This window comes from Haemorhous mexicanus, chromosome 28 (assembly GCF_027477595.1).
Source record: "Haemorhous mexicanus isolate bHaeMex1 chromosome 28, bHaeMex1.pri, whole genome shotgun sequence".
NCBI lineage: Eukaryota > Metazoa > Chordata > Aves > Passeriformes > Fringillidae > Haemorhous > Haemorhous mexicanus.
The window spans coordinates 2,262,086-2,287,582 of record NC_082368.1 but is presented as its reverse complement, the minus strand read 5'-3'; the positions used below and the strand labels follow the sequence as shown (position 1 = coordinate 2,287,582).

The window sequence follows — 25,497 nt, the reverse complement described above, 5'->3', positions numbered from 1 at the left end:
CACAGGGATGTGCAGACACTGGCACACACTGGGCCACAGCCACACTGCCACACCCATTATTGTGGGGAAGCACATGGGGCAGAGGCCTGAGGAAGGGATGTGACTGAGGAGATGCTGGGGAGCTCCCAGCCAGAGCAGATCCTGGGAACACCAAGCAGGACAGAAGCTCAGGCAGCAGTGCTACAGGGGTCTCATGCACTGTGAAGGATGAGGAGGGAGGCAAAGAGGTTTCATTAAGAAGACAAGTCACATAGTGGAGCGGATTGCTTCATGAACTAAAGAAATGAGGGCTGGGAGCAGAGGAGGCATTTCCAGTCATCTGGGTTTACAAAAACTGTCAGCATTACAAAACTGCAACAGAGTGCTTCAGGCTGGCATCACCTGCCATCCTTTGAATCCAATGTGCACTTAGTTTATGTCTATTGACTACACTGACACATCCTTGCCCCAGGAAACCTGGCATCTCACATACAAGCACTCAGAAGAAATATTCATGAGGTAGTGGGCTGCAATCAAGCATTGCTGATTCCCACATACCTCATTTCAGCCTCCATTTCTGTCAAGTCTGGGAACCATCTCCCTCTCCTGGTAGTTGTAGTGGCGTACTGAAGGATAAGTTTGTGAGCTCCAAGAGAAAAGGCACAAAAGTAAAATCCACTGTAGGGAGTCCCAAGCTCTGCTTCCTCCACCTTTTGCCCTGAGCTCACAGGAGAAGTTAACACAGATGGGAAGAGAATCAGAGGCCAAGGTTTGGATGCAAAACGACTTTATTGACTCTAAGCAAGGAAAAGGAGGTGGTTCCCAGAGAGCACGAGGAGCAGCCACTATGGTGCAGTGGTGGCGTCCATCTGCTGGTCTGCAAAGCAAGGAGGGGAGAGAAGCCAACAGGTTCTAGGCTGGCACTGAGTGCTATTGACTGGAAAGGAATGCAAGAGACAGAAAAGAGGAGAAGAAGGAAACAAAAGTTAGAGGCCCTACATACAGTCCCAAAGTTCTGTCTTCATCTCAGCTCCATGTTCTCAGGTCTTGGAGGTTCTTGTATGAGGATGCTGCCAGGAGCTTTAGCAGGGAAGACAGCATCTGCTGCCCCCAGAGCAGTTGGTGATGCAGGAGATGTCAAAGCCCCCAGAGCTGATGGGCACTCCCTGAGAGCTGAGGATGCTGCCAACAGCAGCAGAGGTGGAGGATCCCACGGCGGTGTTCTGTGGGGAGGAGCTGAGAATGGGCCCAGGCAGGGTCACCAGCACAGCAGGTGGCTCAATGACAACGTGGGAGCTCTGGCACTGCCTGACACAGCACTCATTGCAGCTGCTGGCCAGCGGGCAGGGGCCACAGGGCTGGCAGCAAGGGTCACAGGGCTTGCAGCAGGACATGGCTCGGGGTCACAGGTGCACCTGGCACAGAGGGCAGGGAGAAACACAAAGTGAGAACACATGAGAAGCAGCACTGCACCCAAACACCCTGCAGCCAAGGCACCTCCTGGCCTACGTTGGAGTGCCCAGATCAAAGCCCAGCAGCCACCTCAGCCACATCCCAGCCTCTCTCTGTCTGCACAAGACCTTCTCTCCCCTGCCCTCTCCCAGCACAAGCAGCTCCCAGCCCTAGGCTACGACAGCCCCTCTCAGCTGAGACCTCCAGCCAGGCAAGAGCTACTCTTGAAGCAGCAGCAGCAGAAGGAGGAGGAGAAGAGGCTTCCCACTCACCTGATTCCTGAGGAGAAGGAGGTGAGAGAAGTGGAGTGAGAGAGCAGAGACTTGGGCTGCCTTTTATAGCAGTCCTGCCCTGCCTCAGGCACAGAGGCTCTAGTGGAAGCCATAATTTTCTGACCAGCTCATGTGAAATGTGAACTATCTCAGTTAATGGTAAGGGCTGTGTCCTGGTTTCCTGCTTTGCTGCCTTTTTATTTCCTGACTTCTGCCCTGTGCGTTCTCATTTCCTATCTGAAGACTCATGTTAGGGCCAGGGTGAGAGGCCCAAGAATGTCCAGGATGTAAACAGGTCGGCACAGGCAGAGTGGTCTCGTGACATTCCACGCACGCACGTGATGTTCACCTGTGTGATCCCTGTAGGTTGCTTTGTGGCAAATTTTACGGTTCTTCAGGCTTGTTTTCCTTGTATGCATGCACAAGTTTGGCCGTGTGAGATAAGAGGAAATATCCTTTTCTCCTTCTACTCTATCTCTCTCTGGCAAAGAGTGAAACTCTTTGTTTCCCTCAGGTGGGCTTCTGCTTGCTTGGTTTTTTCTTCTTGCTTTATTTACCATATCTCAGGGAAATTGTGCTCAGGTCTCATCGACCTCACTCTTTCTGTACACTCTCTGTGGGTCCTTTGGGAAGACAATACCTTTTCTGTGGCCGGGTTCCTTCACAGGTGCTTGAGTTCTCTTCTCTCAGAGTTGTGCCCAACACCTTAACAGAGTGCTCACTTTTTGACAGTTTTATTTTATGAATGTTCAGATTGCAAGGTTCAAGGGAGGCCTTCTTAAGTACATATGTGTCAGTCTGTGCACATGTGCATTGTAGCAGACACGGGGCCGGCTATGGCTCCATGGAGGGATGTTTAGAGATAGGTATTTGCTGAGTCATAGGAATTGAACCAGGAGTCCTCACTCTGGTCCTCCAGGCCTGTTTATCTGTCTGTGACCCTATAGGCTAGTTTCCCTAACCCTTACCATTGGTCAGTTTTCAATCCTCCCTAACCCTATAAAAGAGGCTGTCTTGGCCCATTTCTTTGAAAGAGCAGCTTCAAGACCCTTCACAAGATCCTCAGAGTAAACCATCGTGCAACCCTTGGCCGCCTTCTCCTCTCTCATTCTTCGTCTGCCTTCCAGGAGCCACAGCCAGCCACAGCCCCTACAAGCAAGCTGAGAGCTGAAATCATAAAAGAGCTGATTTTCACTAAGAGCTGACAATCACTGAGCTTGCTGGGGGTCACGGCTGTGCCGCAGTCTGGCCTAGGGCACCCCAGCCTCCAGAGGGCTGAGGTGTCCGGCCTTGAGACTGCTTGCCTGGGGTGCTTACCCTACAAGGGATCAGCTCTCTGGCTATGAAGTTAGCCCCTGTGGCTTCATTATTTTACAGTGCATCATGAGCATGTAGGAATGTGCCCCCTGTTGACAGAGTGAACAAATTATCCTTTGTCTCCTTAAAAAGGAAAAAAGCCCAGAAGTTTCACTCCTCAACTGGGTAAAAAGACACCTCATAGGACCTGGGAGACTTCACCTCAAATCTAAGGATACCCAATTGGACAGAAGCCAAAAAGTCCAGCCTGAGCAATTCACTAGAAAAAGAAGAAAACAAAAGAAGTAATTGCTTTTGTGGGGTGTTTTTACCAGGAGCAAGAACTTCTTACTGCTAACTCAGTTTTTCTCTATAAAAAGCTTTGTTATTTTGCCTTTATTAAAACTTTTCTCTTTCCAACACTACCTCAAAAGCCATCCTACTAATTTTATACCATCAAAGTAGCTAAGCCATATCAAGTGTGTTATATTTCTCTAAGAACTCTCCAAGACCTGGCTCAAGGAGAAAATATGACATGAGAACACATGAAAGTTCTCATTGTCGGTCCCCCTGTGGTGTGTCCTTTAGTCCCACAGAGGCACTGGCTGCCCTGGTGAGGCAGAACCAATGTACAGCTGAACAGTGCTGCTTTGACCTTGCAGAGAAGTGTCTGGAGAACTGAAATGCAAATTCTGTCTCCTCCACCCTCCACTTCTTGCTTTATGTTCAGGGAGAAAGCCCAGAAATCCTGCCAGCCTCTACAGGTCTTTATCCCAAATGGATCCCCTTCTGCTGGAGGGTTGCTGGAGAGTGGGTGTTGTGTCCCACTCGTGAGGGGGAGCCAGGATTTGTACATGCTGGTGGTTGAGAGGAAAGAACAAAGTCAGAGAGTCCACAGAAGATTTCACTTTTTGTTAACAAATTGCACACTTAGCTTGAAATAGGAACAGAACAGGAACAGGAACAGGAACAGGAACAGGAACAGGAACAGGAACAGGAACAGGAACAGGAACAGAACAGGAACAGGAACAGGAATATGAACAGAACAGGAACAGGAACAGGAACAGGAACAGGAACAGGAACAGGGAAGGTCAAGGCAAAGGCCAGGCCAAGGCCAGGGACAAGGTGAAGGCCAGGCCAAGGTGGACAGGAAAGAGAAAATAAGATGGGAAACAACTTGAGGCTTGAGATAAGGCAGTTGGCTAAAGTAAAAGTGTGTATAACAACCTGCTGTTGAAATTTTTATTCTTCTGATTGTGCTTCACACTGTGCAGAACACTCTCCCTTAAGTAAGGTTAAGTTTGGTAGCTGGGGCACGAAAACATAGAAAGGGGCTCTGGTACAAGAGTCCAGTATCTCCCACCTCCTCTGGCTGAGTCAGCTCCAACTGTGTCCAAAAGGGTGGTCAGCACTGCCCAACACTGAGCACATTTGTCACATTGATAATGCCTCTGTGAAAGCAGATTTCATTAGAAGTGGTTTGGGTTGGGAGGAAAGAGTTAAAAGCAGAAGAATTAGAAGGATGATTATAGGTTTGCTGAAGTGACCTTGTAACCGAGGATGCCAAAGCATGGAGGATATCAATGTAGGAAAAACCATAAGGGATCCCTTCTGTGCTTTCATTCTGGGTTTGGAGAAGCAGAATCTCTGTGCAGAGACAATGTCAGTGTTTGGAGAGACTATGAGGCCCTCAATGGACATGCTTGAGCTCCCTGTTTTGGGAGAGAGAAAAATCAAAGCTCAGAGATCACAAAAAAACACAGGGAGATCACAGCACTGGTGTAAAGAGGACCCCTGCCAGCAAGGACTGATCTGAAGCAGGACAATGTTCCCAATTGTGCATCCCTGCCAGAGTGTTGATCTGACCTCCTCAGTGGAGTGAGGTAAGGCAATATATTTACTCTTTGCCTTTCCACCATGGTTTGTGGGTGTTCCATCAGCCCACCTGTGTCTACTGAAACACTTGGGATAGAAGGGAACATTTTTTTGTTTGCAACACTTCACCCACCCCACAAAACATGGGCAAGAATGGCCTCCACCAAACCAAGAGGCTCAAAGTCCTGATCAACCATGCCTTGAAGACTTCCAGGAATGAGAAATCTTGGAAGTCTCTTCCATGAATGAGAATTTCTCTGGGAAACTTGTTCCAGTGCCTCATCACCCTCATTGTCCGGGTATCTTTGTCAGCTTCAAGGGAAAGGGCACAAGGAAAACCCAAAGCAGTGAGTCCCGCTCTCTGCTTTACCACTGCACTCCGGAGGAGACTGGAAGAGTTGTCACAGAATGAAGGAGAAATCAGACGCTGAAGTTTGAATGCAAAAACTTTATTGAGTATAAAGAACAAAAACTGGTATGTCAGAGACAGCACCAGGAGCAGCTACTAAGATGAAGTGGGGGTGTCCAAAGGCCTGGTTGGCAGATGGAGGGGGCCACTAAGGTGACATTTGTTAGTGTCAACAGGAAAGGAAAGGAAGAAAGGAGAGCAGAAGAAGAAACTAATAGATAAAAAGTTTAACTCCAATGTCCAAAAATTTTGTCTTCATTCCTTCACCATGATCTGAGGTCTTGGAGGTTCTTGCCCAAGGATTTTGGAGGCAGCATCTTTAGCAGGGACGACAGCATCTGCTGCCACCAAAGCTGTTGGTGATGCAGGAGATGTCAAAGCCCCCAGAGCTGATGGGCACTCCCTCAGAGCTGAGGATGCTGCCAACAGCAGCAGAGGTGGAGGATCCCACGGCGGTGTTCTGTGGGAAGGAGCTGAGGATGGGGCCGGGCAGGGTCACCAGCACAGCAGGCGGCTCAATGACAACGTGGGAGCTCTGGCACTGCCTGACACAGCACTCATTGCAGCTGCTGGCCAGCGGGCAGGGGCCACAGGGCTGGCAGCAAGGCTCGCAGGGCTGGCACTGCTGGCACTTCTCAGAGCAGGACATGTCTGGAGCCTGGCACTGCACCTGGCACAGAGGGCAGGGAGGAAGCAGAGCACACGCACACCTGAGACACAGCCCGCAAGGCACCCCCAGCAGCACAAGGCCCCTGCTGCCTGCACAGCACCAGCCTGGGCAGCCCCAACCTGGGCATCCTTTGCCTGAGCCCAGCACGCTCCTTCCCAGCTCAGCCAGGCCCAGCTCTGCTCCTGCCTAACCTGGGGCAAAATCAGCACCTCAGCCCAGCCACAGCCTCGGGCCAGAACACACGCTCTCCCCTCTGCCCACACCAGCACCAGTGCAGAACAGCCCCAGAAGAACAGGGAGCAGGAACAAGGGCCAGAAAGATCAATGCTGTTGTGGAGAGGCTGGAGGAGAAAGGGCCTTCCAACTCACCTAGTTCCCAAGGAGAAGGAGGTGACAGAAGTGGTTGAGAGAGCCAGCAGTTCGGCTGCCTTTTATCCTGGCCCCACAGTGCCTCAGGGCCCACAGTTTGTGCTGCATAAGAGACAATTTTCTTTCATGATCTCAGTGAATGGAAACATGTCCCAGAATGTTATGGCATGAGTTGGATTTTCCCTCTACCATGACTTTGCATTTCCTGGCTTACATCATTCCCATTCCCTCACAGATACTCCTTCTGAGTGCTGGTATGTGAGATTCCAGATTTCATGGGGCCAAGGATGTGGCAGTGCAGGCAGATGACAAGAACTATGCGGAAGGAATCCCAAGGAGGCAGGTGATACCAGCCTGGGGCACTCTGCTGGAGTTTTGTAATGCTGCCAGATTTTGGTAATCCCTGATGACTAGACGAGTCCCATCTCCCTCCAGCCCTCCAGTCTTTGCCTCTGTAGCCAATGCTTCCTCTGAGGACGTGCTCCTGCACCCCAGTGAGACCTCTCTGTCTTGCTCCTCATCCCGCACAATCCTTGAGACTCTTGTAGCACTGCTGCCTGAGCTTCTGTCCTGCTTGGTGTTCCCAGGATCTGCTCTGGCTGGGAGCTCCCCAGCATCTCCTCAGTCACATCCCTTCCTCAGGCCTCTGCCCCATGTGCTTCCCCACAATAATGGGTGTGGCAGTGTGGCTGTGGCCCAGTGTGTGCCAGTGTCTGCACATCCCTGTGCCTGTGCCCTGCTGGCAAGAGCCCCTGAGAGCCTCTGGCCTGCACGGGGATGGTTGTGCACAGGGCAGGGCACTTGTGTGCAAGCCCCGTGCCTGTGTGCCTGTGCCCGTGTGCTGGGCTCTGTGCTCTGGGCTCATCTCTGAGCACACCTGGCCAGGCTGGCTGAGTGTCAGTGGCCTGGGTGTGTGTGCACAGCTGGGTCTGAGCTGAGCTCTCAGCCCAGCCCGGTGCCCACCCTGTAGGGCCTTCCCTGCCCAGCAGTGCCAGCCACTGACACACACTCAGCCCCCAGTTCCTTCTCTGCAGGAACCTGGACAGGGCCAGGGCACCCACATCTCTCAAGTGCAATCCCTAACCCAGGCCATCCTTTTGATGCCACCTCCAAGCATTCTTTGGGGCCCTCAGGTCTTTCCCAGGGTCCTTCTTCCTGCCTCATGGGAAGACTTTTGTGTGACAGGGTTCTGGTGGCTTTGTGGGCCTGGGGGAGTCCACTCTCTACAATGGTCATTGCCCCATTGTCCAGGAGCTATGTGAAACTGATGGTGTTAAAGAGAACTAGTAACGTGGAGTGAAACTCTTGACCATGTCTGGGAGGTGGAGGCCGGAAGATGGGGGAGTTTCTCCTCTGCCATAGCCAGATGAGGAACCAGTGGCAGCCTACAACATGGTTGGAGGATGATTTTGGTTTTGGTTCTGTCCTCATGCTCACTTGATTCTCTGTAACCATTCCGCTTTGCCTGTGTACGAAGAAGCTGAGCAGAAGATTAATGTGAGGCAGGTTTTTAAAGAGAGGAGGTTGTGGAATATCCCCAGGCACTGCTGTTTCCCATTCCCTGTCACTATTCGACATCATCTTCTCCTGATGATCACTCTTTTGGGGAAGCCTGGGATTTGTATGGGAGCACCAGCAGAAAGGGCACAAAGTAAAGGAACTCCAGCATGGAGTATCCACCCACGGCTTCCTCCTCCTTTTGCCCTGAGGTGATTGGAAGAGGTCCCACACAAGGAAGGAGAAAGCAGAGGGCCAGCTTTGGATGCCAAACAACTTTATTGAGTCTAAGGAAGAGAAGGAGGTAGCTGAAAGGGGACACCAGGAGCAGCCAGTGAGGGTGTCCATTTGCCTGGCCAGCAGAGGGATGGAGGGAGGCAAACAGGTCCTGGTAGGCTGGCTTTGGGTGGTACAGACAGAAGAGGAAGGAAAGGGAAGAGAGTGGAAGAAAAGAGGAGTAAACCAAGGGCACAAATCCATTCTTCCAAGGATCCATCCTCAGTGCAGCTCCACGTTCTGAGGGTGTGGAGATTCTTGCCCGAGGATGCGCGGAGCAGATTTAGCAGGGACGACAACAACTGCTCCCAAAGCAGTTGGTGATGCAGGAGATGTCAAAGCCCCCAGAGCTGATGGGCACTCCGCCACAGCTGAGGATGTTGCCAACAGCAGCAGAGGTGGAGGATCCCACGGCGGTGTTCTGTGGGGAGGAGCTGAGAATGGGCCCAGGCAGGGTCACCAGCACGGCAGGCGGCTCAATGACAACGTGGGAGCTCTGGCACTGCCTGACACAGCACTCATTGCAGCTGCTGGCCAGCGGGCAGGGGCCACAGGGCTGGCAGCAAGGGTCACAGGGCTTGCAGCAGGACATGGCTCTGGGTCACAGTTGCACCTGGCACGGAGGGCAGAGAGAAGCACAAAGTGAGGACACATGAGAAGCAGCACTGCACCCAAACACCCTGCAGCCAAGGCACCTCCTGGCCTACGTTGGAGTGCCCAGATCAAAGCCCAGCAGCCACCTCAGCCACGTCTCAGCCTCTCTCTGTCTGCACAAGACCTTCTCTCCCCTGCCCTCTCCCAGAACAAGCAGCTCCCAGCCCTACGCTATGACAGAACCCTCTCAGGCAGGCAAGACCTGGTCTGGAAGCAGCAGCAGCCGGAGGAAGAAAGGAAGAAGCTTCTCACTCACCTGATTTCTGAGGAGAAGGAGGTGAGAGAAGTGGAGTGAGAGAGCAGAGACTTGGGCTGCCTTTTATAGCAGTCCTGCCCTGCCTCAGGCCCAGAGGCTCCTTAGTGGAAGCCATAATTTTCTGACCAGCTCATGTCAAATGTGCACCATCCCAGTTAATGGCAGGGGCTGTGTCCTGGTTTCCTGCACTGCAGCATCTATTTCCTGGCTTCTGCCCTGTGTGTTCCTATCTGAAGACTCCTTCTAGAGCCAGGAATGAGAGATCCAAGAATTTCCAGGATCTGAACACGTCAGAGTCGGCAGAATGCTTGGATCATGGTCTGGTGGCATTCCATGCAGGCTCATGACCTGAACCTGTGTCATTGCTGTGGGTTTCTTTGTGGCAAAGCACTCAGGGCATCACTCTCCTTCTTCCTGTATCCCTGCCCATCTCTCCCGCATCCCTTTGTGACATCCCATGAGTTTTCACGTGCAGCCTGTTTTCCCGGCCCAGTTTGGGAACAGATAGGGGACAGAAAGTATTCTTTGTGGTCCTGCTTCCCCTCTATTACGTCTCCCTTTGGTCAGCACTCCATGCCTGCTTCTGAAGCTCCCTCCTGCTCTTGATCTGAGCTGGACTCCAAGCTGTGGTCGGTGGCCCTGGGCTGGATGGATGGTGCCCTGCAAGCTGCTCTGTCAATCCCCTTTCTCAGGCAGTATGACAGGATAGAACAAAACTGATAACAGCTTGAAGCTGGATAGAAGGCAGTTTGCTAAAGCAAAAGGGAAAAATTACGCATGAACAAATGCACTGGGAAAGAAGATCAATGTATGGCCTCCTTCCCTCGGGAAGTGATGGCGGGCAATTTCCCAGGAAGCAGGGCTTCCTCCCTTGTCATGGTTGCTGATGATGGCAGACTTTGTAACTCAGGCTGCAGAAATGGGCTCTGTGAGAAGAGTCCAGTGGTTCCAGCCAGCTCTGCTTGAGTCAGCTCCAGCTGTGTCCAAAGGGGGACTCAGCTCTGCCCAACACTGAGCACGTTTGTCCCACTGCTGATGCCTCTGTGAAAGCACATTTCATTAGAAATGGTTTGGGCTGGAAGGCAACTTCAAGACCTTTCCTTTCTACTCCTCCCTTCCTCAACAGAGGGGCACCCACTGAACCAGATTGCTGGAAGCTCTGTCCAACTTGGTATTGCACACTTCCAGGGCTGAGAAATTTAAACTCTTTCTGGGCAAGTTATCGCAATGCCTCACCGTTCTCACAGAGAGGGACATTGTTGCGAGATCCAAGAGAATGGGAAGAAATAAAATTGCGCTGCAGGGATTGCAATGCGGTGTTTCGCCCACACTTTTTCCAGGGAGCAAATTAGGAGACTTGTCTGAGAAAGAAGGAGAAATCAGAGGCCGAGCTTTGAATGCAAAAGGAACTTTATTGAGTCAAAAGAAGAAAAGGAGAATGCTCAGAGAGGGCACATGAGGGAAGCAAGTAAGATGCAGCGGCATGCCTGATGTTCTGGCTGCTGAGGGAAGGAGGCCAGCAGGTCCCACTAGACTGGCATTGAGTGCTAGTGACAGCAAAGCAAAGGAAGAGAAGAGGAGGAGGAGGAGAAAAAGGAGACACAAGTCCAAAGACTGAAATCCAACATTCCAAAATCCATTTTCATTCTATCATCAGGTTCCGAGCTCCTGGAGGTTCTTGCCCAAGGATTTTGGAGGCAGCATCTTTAGCAGGGACGACAGCATCTGCTGCCACCACAGCGGCTGGTGATGCAGGAGATGTCAAAGCCCCCAGAGCTGATGGGCACTCCCTCAGAGCTGAGGATGCTGCCAACAGCAGCAGAGGTGGAGGATCCCACGGCGGTGTTCTGTGGGAAGGAGCTGAGGATGGGGCCGGGCAGGGTCACCAGCACAGCAGGCGGCTCAATGACAACGTGGGAGCTCTGGCACTGCCTGACACAGCACTCATTGCAGCTGCTGGCCAGCGGGCAGGGGCCACAGGACTGGCAGCAAGGCTCGCAGGGCTGGCACTGCTGGCACTTCTCAGAGCAGGACATGTCTGGAGCCTGGCACTGCACCTGGCACAGAGGGCAGGGAGGAAGCAGAGCACACACACACCTGAGACACAGCCCGCAAGGCACCCCCAGCAGCACAAGGCCCCTGCTGCCTGCACAGCTCCAGCCTGGGCAGCCCCAACCTGGGCATCCTTTGCCTGAGCCCAGCACGCTCCTTCCCAGCTCAGCCAGGCCCAGCTCTGCTCCTGCCTAACCTGGGGCAAAATCAGCACCTCAGCCCAGCCACAGCCTCGGGCCAGAACACACGCTCTCCCCTCTGCCCACACCAGCACCAGTGCAGAACAGCCCCAGAAGAACAGGGAGCAGGAACAAGGGCCAGAAAGATCAATGCTGTCGTGGAGAGGCTGGAGGGGAAAGGGCCTTCCAACTCACCTGGTTCCCAAGGAGAAGGAGGTGACAGAAGTGGTTGAGAGAGCCAGCAGTTCGGCTGCCTTTTATCCTGGCCCCACAGTGCCTCAGGGCCCACAGTTTGTGCTGCGAAGGTGACGATATTCCTGCGTGATCCCAAATGAATGGAAAGATCTCTGGGAATGGTATGGCATGAGTTGGATTTTCCCTCTACCATGACTTTGCATTTCCTGGCTTACCTCATTCCCAATCCCTCACCGACACTTCTGAGTGCTGGTATAAGCGATTCAAGATTTCCTGAGTGTAAGGATGTTTCAGACTGGGCAACAGACATGAAGTAAGTGCAGAAAGGATCCCAAGGAGGCAGGTGATGCCAGCCTGGGGCACTCTTTTGGTTTTTTCACGTTTCTGATGACTGTAAGGGTCCCTCCTTTCCCAGCCCTCCAGTCTTTGGCTCATCACCCTTGGCCTCCCTTGACTATGATCCTTGTTCTTCTCTTAAAATCTCTTTGGATTCCTTCTCTGCCTTCACAGTCCCTGAGGCACCTGTTGCACTACTGCCTGAACCACAGTGTGTTTGAGTATCTGCACATCCATGTGCTTTTGCACTTGTGTGAACATACCCCAGGTACTGCAGTCCTACACTGGGAGTGTTCTGCACAGTGGAGAGCACTTGTGTGCAACCACACACTGGAGAATTCCATTTATGAATTGCTGCTCTGTGAGTGATGTCTAGAGACAGCAATATCCTGGATTAGAGCAAGGAAAGTAGAAGTGCTGCTCAGTGCTTCCACCTCCAAGTTTTGACTGCAGACCAGAGCCTCAGGGGATGCCAAGGTGGTGTTGGAGTTGGGCTTGGGACACTGGGCTTCCCTGGAGGCTCTGGGAGTCCTGGTGATTAATGGCTACACATTAGTGGTTGGCAGCCCCGTTTCAGAGCGTGCTCCTTTGTCTGTATGAGCAGGAGGTTTGGGGATTAGAGCAGGGGGAATCTGAATGCCAGGATCTTGATTCTTTGAGTCCCTGCTGAAGGGAAGATGGGGTGAACACATTCAATCAAGAGAGCCTGGAGACAATTCTCTTCATTGCTGGTATTCAGGAGAGTGGAGTTTGGCCTCTATGGAACAGGAGTTGGAGCTTTCCATGACCACATCTTCTTATTCAGAGAACCTGTCCTCCTGGAGGCACTGAAGGGCCATGCATGGTCTATGCTCCCTGGGGAGAGTCAGTTGGTCTCTGCATGGGATGGGGAAGGAAGGCCATTCCCAGCACCTTTCTCTGCTTCTTCAGAAAGGGGTCAGAGTCTTGTACCTAAAGAAATGTCTTTTGTGCTGTCTGTAAAGGTGAGCCAGCCTTGTCTCAGGAATGTGTAAACCCCAAACTGGCAGATCTCCATCCATTCCCATGTCAGGCTGCAGGGAGATGACTGTCTCAGTAGATGTCCCACCATAGCTTTGGCAGCTCTCACCAGGTGCTCTCTCCTTTTTCAAATCACCTCTGATTAAATGTCACCGTTATGGAGGGAATTGGATTTGTTTGGCCTACCACTACTGTCCACCACTATCTGTAAGAGTTAGTGCAGACTACATCAATCTCTGCCACTACCTGGAAGGAGGTGGTGTCGAAATTGGTGTTGGCTTCTTCCCCCAAGGAACCAAAGATCATGATTGTCCCTGTGTCACCCAGAACACCTATCCTACATCTCAGACCAAGGCAATATCTGTACCCTGATCCCTCCAATTCCATCCAGGCATTTGTTGCAAGGTCTTGGCCCCCACCTCACTCAGCACCAGTCTGAGTGGTAGCATTGGCCTGGACAGGATGAGACCGTGTCCCATCCCAGTGGACAAGTCCAGGAGATAAGGGCTGATGTGTACGTCTCAAACATAGAGAGCTGGACTCTCCTGAGGCCAGCCAAGGCTTCTGGGTGTATTGGGTCTGGCAGAGATGCAGTTCATGTTCCCCACAGCAGCCCTGGCAGGGATGTGCTCTGCACTGGGTGTTACAAAGGTGCTGGTAACACTCCAGTCCTTTGGCTCCTGCTGAGCACAGCTCACACAGCACCAGCACTGTCTCTCCAACATTCCCTTCCCCATCAGGAGCTGGGGGCTGGCAAGATCCTGGGAGTGGACAAAACTCAGACAGTTGACCTAGACTGAGGAAAAGGGATATTCTGTGACACATGACATGAGCTCAGACACAAGAGCAAAGGAAAGGAGAAACAAGGGCACACATTTGTAATGTGCAATGTTTTCAAGTAACACCACTACATGTGCTCAAGCCCAGATTCCTGGGAAGGGGCCAGACAGAACTTTCTGACTCGAAGTAGAGCATAAGAAATGGGGTTTTCTTCCAGTTTACTACTGCATGCACAATCTTTTGAGTATGTTTTAGCATACATTCAAATCTTAATATTTGTTTTCCTTCTTATTTTCCCATCCCTATTCACCTCAGAATGGAGACTCATAGAGTGGCTGCAGGGCACTGGCCATCCAGCCAAGGTCAATCCAGCATAGCTGGTAATAACAACCAAGGATTGTTGGTAAGAGCATGTGGTGAGAAAGACCAGCATGTGGCTGGAGAAGAGGCCCTAGGGAGGAAGAGCAGCACTTTTCTGGGAGAAGTGTCCTTGCAGTGGCTCCCACACAACACAGAGGAAAAGCAAGAATGAGGTGGAGAAACGGGCATGGACTATTGATCAAGTAGGCTGACCCAGTAGGGAGGAATCAAATTGCAACATGTACCTGCATGGAATGCCACCAGACCATGATCCAAGCATTCTGCCCACTCTGATATGTTTATGTCCCAGATATTCTTGTGCCTCTCATCCTGGCCCTAGAAGGAGTCTACAGATACGGAAATAGAGGCTGCAATGCAGGAAACCAGGACACAGCCCCTACCATTAACTGGATGGTGCACATTTGACATGAGCTGGTCAGAAAATTATGGATTCCACTAAGGAGCCTCTGGGCCTGAGGCAGGGCAGGACTGCTATAAAAGGCAGCCCAAGTCTCTGCTCTCTCACTCCACTTCTCTCACCTCCTCCTCCTCAGGAATCAGGTGAGTGTAAAGCCTCTTTTCCTTCTGCTGCTTCAAGAGCAGCTCTTGCATGGCTGGAGGTCTCAGTTGAGAGGGGCTGTTGTAGTACAGAGCTGGGAGCTGCTTGTGCTGGGAGAGGGCAAGGGAGAGAAGGTCTTGGGCAGAGAGAGGCTGGGACTTGGCTGAGGTGGCTGCTGGGCTTTGATCTGGGCACTCCAATGTGGGCCAGGAGGTGCCCTGGCTGCAGGGTGTTTGGGTGCACTGCTGCTTCTCATGTGTCCTTTTGTGCTTCTCTCTGCCCTCCGTGCCAGGTGCAACTGTCACCCCGAGCCATGTCCTGCTGCAAGTCCTGTGACCCTTGCTGCCAGCCCTGTGGCCCCTGCCCGCTGGCCAGCAGCTGCAATGAGTGCTGTGTCAGGCAGTGCCAGAGCTCCCACGTTGTCATTCAGCCACCTGCTGTGCTGGTGACCCTGCCTGGCCCCATCCTCAGCTCCTCCCCACAGAACACCGCCGTGGGATCCTCCACCTCTGCTGCTGTTGGCAGCATCCTCAGCTCTGAGGGAGTGCCCATCAGCTCTGGGGGCTTTGACATCTCCTGCATCACCAACTGCTATGGCAGCAGTTGTTGTCGTCCCTGCTAAATCTGCTGGCAACCTCCTTGGGCAAGAACCTCCAAGATCTCTGATCATGGTGCTGGAATGAAAATGGAGTTTTTGGAACATTACATTTATGCTGTTAGCTTACTGTTTCCTTTACCACTCTCTTCCCTTTCTCTCACCTTCTTTTATTGTCAGCACTTAATGCCAGCCTAGTGGACCTTTTTTCCACCCTCCCTCCCTCTGCAGGCCAAGCAGACAGACACTCTCATTGCATCATAGTGCCTGCCCCTTCTGCTCCCTGTGAATTTCCACCTTTTCTTCCTTAGGCTCAATAAAGTTTTTTTGCATCCAATCATGGCTCTCAGTTTTGTTCTTCCTTCTGTGGGAACTCCTTCATTAAGCTCAGGGCAAAATGTGGAGGAAGATGGGGGTAGACACTACACAGTGGATTTTTCTTTCCATTGGCGCTGACAAGCACATCCATGGCTACTCCATAGAAACGACCATCAGTTAGAAGATGGCAGGGAATGGAAAACAGCAAGGCCTGGGACAGCTCACAACTTTCTCCCTTCCAACACCGCCCTCACAGTTAATGTTTGGCACAGCTTCTGTCATGACAGATAGGGCTCAGGGGTTTCATGGGTTAGGATTAGTATCAGCCATACAATATAACTGATTTGGAACAGCTTTTCTCTGGGATCCTTCGCTGGTTCATCCAGGAACCACCAAACTTCCTCCAATGTCACAAAATGCAGCCAAGTGGGGATTTTTTTTATCATGCTCCCTTTGGATTGTCCACTACCATTTTCCAAATACTAGACCAAAAATATTACTATACTGATACAAATACAAACACAAACCTCTAATCAATTGATCAAACCAAGTCAAATATCAAATTCCAGAACACCAAATAACCCATGCCCAGCACCAGATATCACATATCTTATACAGAAAGGATTACCAAAGAAAGGCTTTATCATCAAATGGCATTTTACTTGCATCCCAGACTGGTCCAAGGGTCTGTGGTCTTCTGCAGAAAAGTCTTGGTGCTTGCCAGAGATCTTTCAGATCCACAGGAGATCAGGTAGAGTGTCCCATCTGAGTGGCCAAAATTGATTCTCAAACCAGCCAGACAATTTATAACTTAGTTTTGAGTTTTAGAAGGTTTTAGTATTAGAATTATTTGAAGAAAGTCTTCATTGAAGTGATGGTCACTAGGGGATCCATGCTCTAACTGAGTACACTCAGGGCATCCTTCCTCAAATTCAGTGCACCAAGCATCAGGTAAACAGAGTTTGCATCATACACACAGATAACATATTCATTAGCTAGTAAAAATCATGACTTAATTTTATATATTTGCCATACTTATTGGCTGTCCTTCTATGCTTCTTTGGGTTCTCAAGTCTCATGTCTTTTTTAGGTGGCTGGCACTCAAGTGCAACCCTTGAGTAAGGCCAATATCACCGTTTAGCAGAACTTCTGCTTTGTCAGCTTTCCAGGGAGGAGCTGGCATCTTGCTCGCCTTTTACATGACTTCTGTTTGCCTAAGTTACAACATTAAGGTACTTCTCCAAGCCCATACTGTTATGAAATACTGCTCTTATCAGAATGAAATGCTGTTCTCTTTGCCTGTCCTTTTCAACCTGCCTACTTCCACCACCCAGACGCGGTAAAATTCTTTTCCCCACATGCACCGTTTTCTATGACAGAAACATTTCCCAGACCTCCTGGCCCAGGACAAAGACCACTGTGACCACACAAGTCCCCCAGACCCAATGTGGAAAGAAGAACCCTGTAACCTCAAAACCCCCCCCCATAAGGCAGGAAGAAGGACCCTGGGAAACAGCTGACAGCCCCAAGGATGCCTGGAGATGCCATCAAAAAGATGGCCTCGGTTAGAGATTGTCCTTGAGAGATGTGGGTGCCCTGGCCCTGTCCAGGTTCCTGCAGAGAAGGAACTGGGGGCTGAGTGTGTGTCAGTGGCTGGCACTGCTGGGCAGGGAAGGCCCTAAGGGTGGGCAATGGCTGGGCTGAGAGCTCAGCTCAGGCCCAGCTGTGCACACACACCCAGGCCACTGACACTCAGCCAGCGTGGCCAGGTGTGCTCAGAGATGAGCCCAGAGCACAGAGCCCAGCACACGGGCACAGGCACACGGGCACGGGGCTTGCACACAAGTGCCCTGCCCTGTGCACAACCATCCCCGTGCAGGCCAGAGGCTCTCAGGGGCTCTTGCCAGCAGGGCACAGGCACAGGGATGTGCAGACACTGGCACACACTGGGCCACAGCCACACTGCCACACCCATTATTGTGGGGAAGCACATGGGGCAGAGGCCTGAGGAAGGGATGTGACTGAGGAGATGCTGGGGAGCTCCCAGCCAGAGCAGATCCTGGGAACACCAAGCAGGACAGAAGCTCAGGCAGCAGTGCTACAGGGATCTCATGCACTCTGAAGGCCAAGGACGAAAGACAAAAGGTTTTACCTCGAAGGCAAGGCACAAAGGAGAGCTGTTGGGTGATGAGCCATAGACTGGAGGGCTGGGAGCGGATGAGGCACTTCCAGTCAGCAGGAGCATAAAATATCCCCGAGATTGCCTCAGGCTGGCATCACCTGTGCTGTTGTGGTCCCTTCTGCACTTACTTCATGTCCTTTGCCCACACAGACACACCCTTGCTCCAGGAATCATGGAATCTCACATGCCAGCACTCAGAAGAAGTGTCCGTGAGGGATTGGGAATGATGTAAGCCAGGAAATGCCAAGTCATTGCAGAGGGAAAATCCAACTCATGCCATACCATTCCCAGAGATCTTTCCATTCATTTGGGATCAGGCAGGAATATCGTCACCTTCGCAGCACAAACTGTGGGCCCTGAGGCACTGTGGGGCCAGGATAAAAGGCAGCCGAACTGCTGGCTCTCTCAACCACTTCTGTCACCTCCTTCTCCTTGGGAACCAGGTGAGTTGGAAGCCCATTTCTCCTCCAGCCTCTCCACAACAGCATTGATCTTTCTGGCCCTTGTTCCTGCTCCCTGTTCTTCTGGGGCTGTTCTGCACTGGTGCTGGTGTGGGCAGAGGGGAGAGCGTGTGTTCTGGCCCGAGGCTGTGGCTGGGCTGAGGTGCTGATTTTGCCCCAGGTTAGGCAGGAGCAGAGCTGGGCCTGGCTGAGCTGGGAAGGAGCGTGCTGGGCTCAGGCAAAGGATGCCCAGGTTGGGGCTGCCCAGGCTGGAGCTGTGCAGGCAGCAGGGGCCTTGTGCTGCTGGGGGTGCCTTGCGGGCTGTGTCTCAGGTGTGCGTGTGCTCTGCTTCCTCCCTGCCCTCTGTGCCAGGTGCAGTGCCAGGCTCCAGACATGTCCTGCTCTGAGAAGTGCCAGCAGTGTCAGCCCTGCGAGCCTTGCTGCCAGTCCTGTGGCCCCTGCCCACTGGCCAGCAGCTGCAATGAGTGCTGTGTCAGGCAGTGCCAGAGCTCCCACGTTGTCATTGAGCCGCCTGCTGTGCTGGTGACCCTGCCCGGCCCCATCCTCAGCTCCTTCCCACAGAACACCGCCGTGGGATCCTCCACCTCTGCTGCTGTTGGCAGCATCCTCAGCTCTCAGGGAGTGCCCATCAGCTCTGGGGGCTTTGATATCTCCTGCATCACCAGCCGCTGTGGTGGCAGCAGATGCTGTCGTCCCTGCTAAAGATGCTGCCTCCAAAATCCTTGGGCAAGAACCTCCAGGAGCTCGGAACCTGATGATGGAATGAAAATGGAGTTTGGAATGTTGGATTTCAGTCTTTGGACTTGTGTCTCCTTTTTCTCCTCCTCTTGTCTTCACTTGCTTTGCTGTCACTAGCACTCAATGCCAGCCTAGTGGGACCTGCTGGCCTCCTTTCCTCAGCAGCCAGAACATCAGGCATGCCGCTGCATCTTACTTGCTTCCCTCAGGTGCCCTCTCTGAGCATTCTCCTTTTCTTCTTTTGACTCAATAAAGTTCCTTTTGCATTCAAAGCTCGGCCTCTGATTTCTCCTTCTTTCTCAGACAAGTCTCCTAATTTGCTCCCTGGAAAAAGTGTGGGCAAAACACCGCATTGCAATCCCTGCAGTGCAATTTTATTTCTTCCCATTCTCTTGGATCTCGCAACAATGTCCCTCTCTGTGAGAACGGTGAGGCATTGCGATAACTTGCCCAGAAAGAGTTTAAATTTCTCAGCCCTGGAAGTGTGCAATACCAGATTGGACAGAGCTTGGAGCAATCTGGTTCAGTGGGTGCCCCTCTGTTGAGGAAGGGAGGAGTAGAAAGAAAAGGTCTTGAAGTTGCCTTCCAGCCCAAACCATTTCTAATGAAATGTGCTTTCACAGAGGCATCAGCAGTGGGACAAATGTGCTCAGTGTTGGGCAGAGCTGAGTCCCCTTTGGACACAGCTGGAGCTGACTCAAGCAGAGCTGGCTGGAACCACTGGACTCTTCTCACAGAGCCCATTTCTGCAGCCTGAGTTACAAAGTCTGCCATCATCAGCAACCATGACAAGGGAGGAAGCCCTGCTTCCTGGGAAATTGCCCGCCATCACTTCCCGAGGGAAGGAGGCCATACATTGATCTTCTTTCCCAGTGCATTTGTTCATGCATAATTTTCCCCTTTTGCCTTAGAAAACTGCATTCTATCCAGCTTCAAGTTGTTATCAGTTTTGTTCTATCCTGTCATACTGCCTGAGAAAGGGGATTGACAGAGCAGCTTGCAGGGCACCATCCATCCAGCCCAGGGCCACCGACCACAGCTTGGAGTCCAGCTCAGGTCAAGAGCAGGAGGGAGCTTCAGAAGCAGGCATGGAGTGCTGACCAACGGGAGACGTAATAGAGGGGAAGCAGGACCACAAAGAATACTTTCTGTCCCCTATCCGTTCCCAAACTGGGCCGGGAAAACAGGCTGCACGTGAAAACTCATGGGATGTCACAAAGGGATGCGGGAGAGATGGGCAGGGATACAGGAAGAAGGAGAGTGATGCCCTGAGTGCTTTGCCACAAAGAAACCCACAGCAATGACACAGGTTCAGGTCAAGAGCCTGCATGGAATGCCACCAGACCATGATCCGAGCATTCTGCCTACTCAGATGTGTTTATATCCCGGAAATTCTTGGATCTCTCATTCCTGGCTCTAGAAGGAGTCTTCAGATAGGAACGCACAGGGCAGAAGCCAGGAAATAGAGGCTGCAGTGCAGGAAACCAGGACACAGCCCATACCATTAACTGGGATGGTGCACATTTGACATGAGCTGGTCAGAAAATTATGGCTTCCACTAAGGAGCCTCTGGGCCTGAGGCAGGGCAGGACTGCTATAAAAGGCAGCCCAAGTCTCTGCTCTCTCACTCCACTTCTCTCACCTCCTTCTCCTCAGGAATCAGGTGAGTGAGAAGCTTCTTCCTTTCTTCCTGCGGCTGCTGCTGCTTCCAGACCAGCTCTTGCCTGGCTGGAGGTCTCAGCTGAGAGGGTTCTGTCATAGCCCAGGGCTGGGAGCTGCTTGTTCTGGGAGAGGGCAGGGGAGAGAAGGTCTTGTGCAGACAGAGAGAGGCTGGGACGTGGCTGAGGTGGCTGCTGGGCTTTGAGCTGGGCACTCCAATGTGGGCCAGGAGGTGCCTTGGCTGCAGGGTGTTTGGGTGCACTGCTGCTTCTCATGTGTCCTCACTTTGTGCTTCTCTCTGCCCTCCGTGCCAGGTGCAACTGTCACCCCGAGCCATGTCCTGCTGCAAGCCCTGTGACCCTTGCTGCCAGCCCTGTGGCCCCTGCCCGCTGGCCAGCAGCTGCAATGAGTGCTGTGTCAGGCAGTGCCAGAGCTCCCACGTTGTCATTGAGCCGCCTGCTGTGCTGGTGACCCTGCCCGGCCCCATCCTCAGCTCCTCCCCACAGAACACCGCTGTGGGATCCTCCACCTCTGCTGCTGTTGGCAACATCCTCAGCTGTGGCGGAGTGCCCATCAGCTCTGGGGGCTTTGACATCTCCTGCATCACCAACTGCTATGGCAGCAGTTGTTGTCGTCCCTGCTAAAGGTGCTGCAAAGATCCTTGGGCAAGAGCCTCCACAACCTCTGAAATTGGAATTGTACTGAAGACGGATCCTTGAAAGAATGGATTTGTGCCCTTGGTTTACTCATCTTTTCTTTCACTCTTTTCCCTTGCCTTCTCCCTTGCCTTCCTTTCCTGTCTGCACCACCCAAAGCCAGCCTACCAGGACCTGTTTGCCTCCCTCCATCCCTCTGCTGGCCAGGCAAATGGACACCCTCACTGGCTGCTCCTGGTGTCCTCTTTCAGCTACCTCCTTCTCTTCCTTAGACTCAATAAAGTTGTTTGGCATCCAAAGCTGGCCCTCTGCTTTCTCCTTCCTTGTGTGGGACCTCTTCCAATCACCTCAGGGCAAAAGGAGGAGGAAGCCGTGGGTGGATACTCCATGCTGGAGTTCCTTTACTTTGTGCCCTTTCTGCTGGTGCTCCCATACAAATCCCAGGCTTCCCCAAAAGAGTGATCATCAGGAGAAGATGATGTCGAATAGTGACAGGGAATGGGAAACAGCAGTGCCTGGGGATATTCCACAACCTCCTCTCTTTAAAAACCTGCCTCACATTAATCTTCTGCTCAGCTTCTTCGTACACAGGCAAAGCTGAATGGTTACAGAGAATCAAGTGAGCATGAGGACAGAACCAAAACCAAAATCATCCTCCAGCCATGTTGTAGGCTGCCACTGGTTCCTCATCTGGCTGTGGCAGAGGAGAAACTCCCCCATCTTCCGGCCTCCACCTCCCAGACATGGTCAAGAGTTTCACTCCACGTTACTAGTTCTCTTTGACACCATCAGTTTCACATAGCTCCTGGACAATGGGGCAATGACCATTGCAGAGAGTGGACTCCCCCAGGCCCACAAAGCCACCAGAACCCTGTCACACAAAAGTCTTCCCATGAGGCAGGAAGAAGGACCCTGGGAAAGACCTGAGGGCCCCAAAGAATGCTTGGAGGTGGCATCAAAAGGATGGCCTGGGTTAGGGATTGCACTTGAGAGATGTGGGTGCCCTGGCCCTGTCCAGGTTCCTGCAGAGAAGGAACTGGGGGCTGAGTGTGTGTCAGTGGCTGGCACTGCTGGGCAGGGAAGGCCCTACAGGGTGGGCAATGGCTGGGCTGAGAGCTCAGCTCAGGCCCAGCTGTGCACACACACCCAGGCCACTGACACTCAGCCAGCCTGGCCAGGTGTGCTCAGAGATGAGCCCAGAGCACAGAGCCCAGCACACGGGCACAGGCACACGGGCACGGGGCTTGCACACAAGTGCCCTGCCCTGTGCACAACCATCCCCGTGCAGGCCAGAGGCTCTCAGGGGCTCTTGCCAGCAGGGCACAGGCACAGGGATGTGCAGACACTGGCACACACTGGGCCACAGCCACACTGCCACACCCATTATTGTGGGGAAGCACATGGGGCAGAGGCCTGAGGAAGGGATGTGACTGAGGAGATGCTGGGGAGCTCCCAGCCAGAGCAGATCCTGGGAACACCAAGCAGGACAGAAGCTCAGGCAGCAGTGCTACAGGGGTCTCATGCACTGTGAAGGATGAGGAGGGAGGCAAAGAGGTTTCATTAAGAAGACAAGTCACATAGTGGAGCGGATTGCTTCATGAACTAAAGAAATGAGGGCTGGGAGCAGAGGAGGCATTTCCAGTCATCTGGGTTTACAAAAACTGTCAGCATTACAAAACTGCAACAGAGTGCTTCAGGCTGGCATCACCTGCCATCCTTTGAATTCAACGCGCACTTAGTTTATGTCTATTGACTACACTGACACATCCTTGCCCCAGGAAACCTGGCATCTCACATACGAGCACTCAGAAGAAATATTCATGAGGTAGTGGGCTGCAATCAAGCATTGCTGATTCCCACATACCCCATTTCAGCCTCCATTTCTGTCAAGTCTGGGAACCATCTCCCTCTCCTGGTAGTTGTAGTGGAGTACTGAAGGATAAGTTTGTGAGCTCCAAGAGAAAAGGCACAAAAGTAAAATCCACTGTAGGGAGTCCCAAGCTCTGCTTCCTCCACCTTTTGCCCTGAGCTCACAGGAGAAGTTAACACAGATGGGAAGAGAATCAGAGGCCAAGGTTTGGATGCAAAACGACTTTATTGACTCTAAGCAAGGAAAAGGAGGTGGTTCCCAGAGAGCACGAGGAGCAGCCACTATGGTGCAGTGGTGGCGTCCATCTGCTGGTCTGCAAAGCAAGGAGGGGAGAGAAGCCAACAGGTTCTAGGCTGGCACTGAGTGCTATTGACTGGAAAGGAATGCAAGAGACAGAAAAGAGGAGAAGAAGGAAACAAAAGTTAGAGGCCCTACATACAGTCCCAAAGTTCTGTCTTCATCTCAGCTCCATGTTCTCAGGTCTTGGAGGTTCTTGTATGAGGATGCTGCCAGGAGCTTTAGCAGGGAAGACAGCATCTGCTGCCCCCAGAGCAGTTGGTGATGCAGGAGATGTCAAAGCCCCCAGAGCTGATGGGCACTCCCTGGGAGCTGAGGATGCTGCCAACAGCAGCAGAGGTGGAGGATCCCACGGCGGTGTTCTGTGGGGAGGAGCTGAGAATGGGCCCAGGCAGGGTCACCAGCACAGCAGGTGGCTGAATGACAACGTGGGAGCTCTGGCACTGCCTGACACAGCACTCATTGCAGCTGCTGGCCAGCGGGCAGGGGCCACAGGACTGGCCACAGGGGTCACAGGGCTTGCAGCAGGACATGGCTCGGAGTCACAGGTGCACCTGGCACAGAGGGCAGAGAGAAGCACAAAGTGAGGACACATGAGAAGCAGCACTGCACCCAAACACCCTGCAGCCAAGGCACCTCCTGGCCCACATTGGAGTGCCCAGATCAAAGCCCAGCAGCCACCTCAGCCACGTCCCAGCCTCTCTCTGTCTGCACAAGACCTTCTCTCCCCTGCCCTCTCCCAGCACAAGCAGCTCCCAGCCCTAGGCTACGACAGCCCCTCTCAGCTGAGACCTCCAGCCAGGCAAGAGCTGCTCTTGAAGCAGCAGCAGCAGGAGGAGGAGGAGAAGAGGCTTCCCACTCACCTGATTCCTGAGGAGAAGGAGGTGAGAGAATTGGATGAGAGAGCAGAGACTTGGGCTGCCTTTTATAGCAGTCCTGCCCTGCCTCAGGCACAGAGGCTCTAGTGGAAGCCATAATTTTCTGACCAGCTCATGTGAAATGTGAACTATCTCAGTTAATGGTAAGGGCTGTGTCCTGGTTTCCTGCATTGCTGCCTTTTTATTTCCTGACTTCTGCCCTGTGCGTTCCCATTTCCTATCTGAAGACTCATGTTAGGGCCAGGGTGAGAGGCCCAAGAATGTCCAGGATGTAAACAGGTCGGCACAGGCAGAGTGGTCTCGTGACATTCCACGCAGGCACGTGATGTTCACCTGTGTGATCCCTGTAGGTTGCTTTGTGGCAAATTTTACGGTTCTTCAGGCTTGTTTTCCTTGTATGCATGCACAAGTTTGGCCGTGTGAGATAAGAGGAAATATCCTTTTCTCCTTCTACTCTATCTCTCTCTGGCAAAGAGTGAAACTCTTTGTTTCCCTCAGGTGGGCTTCTGCTTGCTTGGTTTTTTCTTCTTGCTTTATTTACCATATCTCAGGGAAATTGTGCTCAGGTCTCATCGACCTCACTCTTTCTGTACACTCTCTGTGGGTCCTTTGGGAAGACAATACCTTTTCTGTGGCCGGGTTCCTTCACAGGTGCTTGAGTTCTCTTCTCTCAGAGTTGTGCCCAACACCTTAACAGAGTGCTCACTTTTTGACAGTTTTATTTTATGAATGTTCAGATTGCAAGGTTCAAGGGAGGCCTTCTTAAGTACATATGTGTCAGTCTGTGCACATGTGCATTGTAGCAGACACGGGGCTGGCTATGGCTCCATGGAGGGATGTTTAGAGATAGGTATTTGCTGAGTCATAGGAATTGAACCAGGAGTCCTCACTCTGGTCCTCCAGGCCTGTTTATCTGTCTGTGACCCTATAGGCTAGTTTCCCTAACCCTTACCATTGGTCAGTTTTCAATCCTCCCTGACCCTATAAAAGAGGCTGTCTTGGCCCATTTCTTTGAAAGAGCAGCTTCAAGACCCTTCACAAGATCCTCAGAGTAAACCATCGTGCAACCCTTGGCCGCCTTCTCCTCTCTCATTCTTCGTCTGCCTTCCAGGAGCCACAGCCAGCCACAGCCCCTACAAGCAAGCTGAGAGCTGAAATCATAAAAGAGCTGATTTTCACTAAGAGCTGACAATCACTGAGCTTGCTAGGGGTCACGGCTGTGCCGCAGTCTGGCCTAGGGCACCCCAGCCTCCAGAGGGCTGAGGTATCCGGCCTTGAGACTGCTTGCCTGGGGCGCTTACCCTATGAGGGACCAGCTATCTGGCTATGAAGTTAGCCCCTGTGGCTTCATTATTTTACAGTGCATCATGAGCATGTA

The 25,497-nt window shown here is 52.3% G+C and overlaps 1 protein-coding gene and 1 pseudogene across 1 annotated transcript; one reads left to right on the top strand and one right to left on the bottom strand.

Moving 5' to 3' along the window:
* Positions 1-8,079: 8,079 nt before the first annotated feature.
* LOC132339150 (feather keratin Cos2-2-like) lies at positions 8,080-24,235 on the bottom strand (annotated as a pseudogene).
* LOC132339049 (feather keratin Cos2-2-like) lies at positions 14,280-15,397 on the top strand. Its single transcript, XM_059869093.1, is given in 4 exon segments — positions 14,280-14,363; positions 14,365-14,433; positions 14,435-14,467; positions 14,758-15,397. Coding segments are annotated over 4 exon segments (516 nt in total). The 3' UTR covers positions 15,088-15,397.
* Positions 24,236-25,497: the final 1,262 nt, after the last annotated feature.